At 36.2% G+C, this 4,952-nt stretch overlaps 1 protein-coding gene across 1 annotated transcript; it reads left to right on the top strand.

Moving 5' to 3' along the window:
* The first annotated feature begins 3,368 nt into the window (after positions 1-3,368).
* Positions 3,369-4,705, top strand: LOC140834384 (zinc finger CCCH domain-containing protein 23). Its single transcript, XM_073199227.1, is given in 2 exon segments — positions 3,369-4,190; positions 4,192-4,705. Coding segments are annotated over 2 exon segments (1,086 nt in total). The 5' UTR covers positions 3,369-3,452; the 3' UTR covers positions 4,540-4,705.
* Positions 4,706-4,952: the final 247 nt, after the last annotated feature.

Here is a 4,952-nt window from a genome sequence, read left to right as displayed (position 1 = left end):
ATTAATGGCCAGTGTAAAATTATTGCACCGTCACTATTGTTTAGTCTCAGAACATTCAATAAATTCATCTATATTGCTTATAGATGACCATGGGGCGGAGCGGGGTGAGTTTGTCATCTTCATCTCTATTCTCGAATTCTATCTCTACTTTTATACCTACCCTGATCCCCACTTTTTCTCCGAATCCGAAACCGCGGAGATCAAATCTCTATCATCACTCTCATTCATGTTTCAAAAATATTAATAGGGTGAGATAGAGGTGAGTTTGGTTATTTTTCGAACCAAAACTTATTATTATTAGTGATAATATTAATATTATTATTATTAATAATAATTTAAAAATAATAATAATATATATTTTAGTACTGATTAATAATATTTTTATTTTTATTATTAATATTATTTTTGGAGCGAGTTCGAAGATGGGATATTATTATCATATCCACCTCGAACCCTAACTCGAAAAAATCGGGGATTCTCTTCCAGGTTTCAAGTTTCCCCCGCGGAACCCCGAACTTAGGGATGTCAACTTTCTCCACGAGTTTGAGGCCCTGTGGGAAAACCCGTTGCGGGGATGTGGATCTCTAATGTTTTCGAGTTCGTTTTCGTGTTCGGGTTCAGGGCTTTTTTAAAAATACTCGAACTAGTTTGAGACGGATATGAGATTACTATCTTCATCTCTGAATCAACCCCGAAAATAAGATTAATAATAAAATATTATTATTAATAATACTGATATTAATATTATCACTAATAATAATAATATATAACAATAAGTTTTAGTTTGAGAAAATATCTGAACTCGCCCTCGCCTTTTCTCATTAATATTTTTGAAATAGAGATGAAGACGGGGATGAGAATTTGGTTCTCGCTAATACCCGAACTCGAAAAAATGGGGATCAAGACGAATATGAGAGTGAATATTAAATTTAGGAACATAAATGAAGATGACAAATCCACCTCGTTGTCCTTCCTACCCGAACCAATAGATAAAAGGGAAATTTGGCTTCAGTCCCCAGCCGCCTTTTTTCTTTGTTTTCAGTCCCTAGGTACTTTTTTAGTACCACATTTCCACATGAAGTGTACCACATTTCCACATGAAGTGTACCACATTTTGTATGAAATAGTACCACAATTTTGTGAGTAGGGAGTGAATGCAAAGAAATATTATGATTGGGGATTTTTAAATAACTTCCCATAGATAAACTTGTCATCCCTAATATCGCCACGTGACCCCTTTACCCATCATTATTATAATATATCAAAATTTCTCAATATAATTGGAATACGAGGTTTATGTATTCAGGCATAGATTATACAAACTTGAATATATTGAAATCGTTATATCTAACATGGTCCCTTATACTATATTCCAATTTTTTTCAAATTTACCAATTACATTTATTTAAGGTTATATTGAAACTGATGCATGTAAGTTAATCGAGTTAATTTTAAATTTGAGTACCTCAAAGCACCCATTAAAATATTTTGTATATAATTCAATTTATATAAAAATAAAATTAAAATTCAATTTACTGAAATTATAATTAATATTATAACCAATTTGTTATTAATATTACAGATCATTGGTTATTTTAGTATTAAGCTCATCTGGAGAAGTCTCTGTCTGAAATGGATGGACACGAGTTCAATACCGTGTCAACTCATAAAGACTCATCCCAATTCTGCAATTTAATTTTCTTTCTATGGGGAAAAAAAGAAAAGAAAAAGGGAAAAAAAATATAATATCTAATATGTATTTTATGTTTTGATCTAACTAATTATGCGTAGATAAACATAATTTCAAGATATTTTAATTGAATAACGTGATGAAAAGACTATTCTTATCCTCTTTAACCAAGACACAGCTCAGACACCTACGAGAGATTGTTTCCCTTATACTTTACTCTACCAATTATCTGCTTGGGAAATCTTTTAACGGACCGCGAGAGCTACTTACTGAACATATGTTACAATTAGATTTCGGGTTTTTTGTTTGGTCAAACGACAACCGGATTTGTATCAACAGTATGAAATCATAAAGATATGATAATACTAGTGGGTGTGTATCATATGAGTTTAGAGTTAGTTTTATACGAGTTTAGCGTCAGATCTAACCGAGAAGATATTCCTCGAAAATGTTCGTTAACAAGAAATTGGGGTTTCAGTCTTCCTAGCTTCTTCCTATCGATCTCTAGCTAGAAGAATGAAGGTTATGCCATCACTTATAAAGTGGTATCTCTATCTCAAATTTTTATCGAAGGTAAAATTCAGACTCCAATGTTTTATAGAACCGTCGGGACATTTTTCTCAAAACCTTTAGCAAGTGATATTATTGACATTAAATTTACATTACAAAACCATATATTATATTATATAAATAAAAATTGTGAAAGAATCCAATGAAACCCCCACTTGGAGCAATGAATGCTCGTCCCAAAAATTGAAAAGGCAACCTTATTGGAGTAACCAACTGAGTGAGATACAGAGACTTCAAGCACAACAAAGTTAAAATGTCCCAAAATTCAAGGAAATTTTTACTTTACTTCCCTTATTAATTTTGGGACCCATAAAAGTCTTCCTCGGTCAATATTAAGCAAATCAAAAGCCTGCGAGGAATTGTTTGAAGTAAATGCAAAGGGAAGGTACTAAGGTTGGTGGTTACTGCCTTTATATTTTCTTCTCATTTGAATTTTAATTTTTTTTTGAGGAAAAATTTATTCTTTTCGTACTTCATAATTAATTTGTGTTTGTGATAAGACAAAAACTTGTATGGATAAGGAGTCGTATTTTGTGAGACGGATATCTTATTAGGATCATCCATGAAAAAGTATTATTTTTATGCTAAAAATATTACTTTTTATTATGAATATCTGTAGGGTTACTCGTCTCACAGATAAAAATTCGTGAGACCGTCTCACAAGAGACTTATTCTTGTGATAATAACAAAGTGTTTTATAATAATGCATACCATAAATATACTACAAAAAGTATCAAAATATCTAAGATTGGTTCTCTTTGGGTGTCTGAGTAGTTTGCACAGTATGATTTACCTGACTATCATGATCTATAAACTATTGTGTTAGTACGAAAGTTTATTCGAGTGTATATCGAAGAATAACGGTTGAGGTTTTATCGTAATACAGAAAATTAATTTTCAAATGAATTGTAAATACATTTATTTTTTTGAGCAAATATTGGATTACATACCATGAACAAGACTAATACTTAACTTTCCTAATTGACAATAATTAATATGTAGTACATCAGATGTCCGGCTCCAAAGCCTAAATCAAATAATAATATTTTAACCCAACCATGGTTACATCCATATCTTCGACCATGGTTAAAAGAACCAGTTTATAATGAACCCTCATCCGCATGCAAAGCTATGGCAACCCACATTACAGAAAGCTTGTAAGTTAGGAATTTTTATATATAATATAAGAGAAATGATGATGATGATGATGATCGGAGATCCTCCTGAGTCAAATCCCACCGTCCAAATCCCATCTTGGGACCACCACCCCATAGAAGAGCCGTCGGCTCAAATTCAATCTCCCAACTCGAACAATGTCTACCCGAACGGCTATGATATTTTCCACTATGATAATGCTTTTGCTGCGTTGCAGCGCTACCTGCCGTCTAACCAAGACGACGCCGTAGAGGTCGGAGATGGAGATTCTGGTGATTTCGAGGTCCCGGTGGACGACTTCTCCTGCGATAATTTCCGTATGTTCGAGTTCAAGGTGAAGAAATGCACGCGTTCCAGGCCGCATGACTGGACGGATTGCCCTTTTGCGCATCCCGGCGAGAAGGCGCGGCGGAGGGACCCGCGGAAGTTCCATTATTCCGGCAGCGCGTGCCCGGAATTTCGCAGGGGAACGTGTAACAGAGGCGATTCCTGCGAGTACGCGCACGGGGTTTTCGAGTGCTGGCTCCACCCTGCTCGCTACCGCACGCAGCCGTGCAAGGACGGGATTCATTGCCGGCGTCGCGTCTGTTTCTTTGCTCACACACCGGAGCAGCTCCGAGTTCTGCCATATACTACTAGCCCAGACGCTTCTCCAAGCCGACCAGGCCACGACTCGTTCGTCGCCGGCGGCTTGGGTTTGTACGGCTCCTCACCAAAATCAACCATGTACTCGCCGCCGCTGTCTCCCACCATCGGGTCCCCATCGGTGTCATCATCAGCTCATCGAATCGTTGCAAGATCTGCAAATGAACAGGATGAGAATGGGCATCGGCTTGAACATGAGCCCGCCAACATGGAAACCCGGGTTCGGATCACCCCGTAGCCCATCGACTATCAGACCCGGATCCCCGAGCATGCCTTCTACTCCTATCGGTTCCCTTGACCGATCAGGACTCGTGGCTTTCGAAACATGGGATATCTCTCGCAAGGAGGAGCAGGTGATGGAGAGAGTGGAATCTGGAAGACAACTGCGCGAGAAGTTATACGCCAAGCTCGGCAAAGAGAACTCGTTGGAGCGGGTTCGACGAATTGATTTTCCGTGTACGGGTCCTGATTCGGGGTAGGTTTCGGATCGCATCAAATAATAGTTCGGGTCGAATAGTCGGTGGTTTTTGAATTTTGATTGGATCTTAGACTTCTTGAAGCTTGTTTAAATACGGAGTGGACTTGGGGTGGGGTTTAAGGATATTAATTAAATTAATCTCTATTTTGCCATTTTGTAATTAATAATTATTATGTATATAAGAAGGTATTATTATGTTGATGCCAATAATCTTTGAAATATTTTTATTAAAAATAATAAAATTCAAAACTAGCTCATTTTTTAAGTGAACTGATTATTCAAAATATATTTTCAAATATTTAATTTAAAATATAATATCAATTAATCAATTTATCGTTTTAAGAAATTAACAGGTGATACATTAAATTGAGGTCGTTGTCATATAAAATATTGTATTTGGATGTAAGTATTTAG

This window comes from Primulina eburnea, chromosome 6, assembly GCF_022965805.1.
Source record: "Primulina eburnea isolate SZY01 chromosome 6, ASM2296580v1, whole genome shotgun sequence".
NCBI classification, from domain to species: Eukaryota; Viridiplantae; Streptophyta; class Magnoliopsida; order Lamiales; family Gesneriaceae; genus Primulina; species Primulina eburnea.
This window is presented reverse-complemented; position numbering and strand designations above follow the sequence as displayed.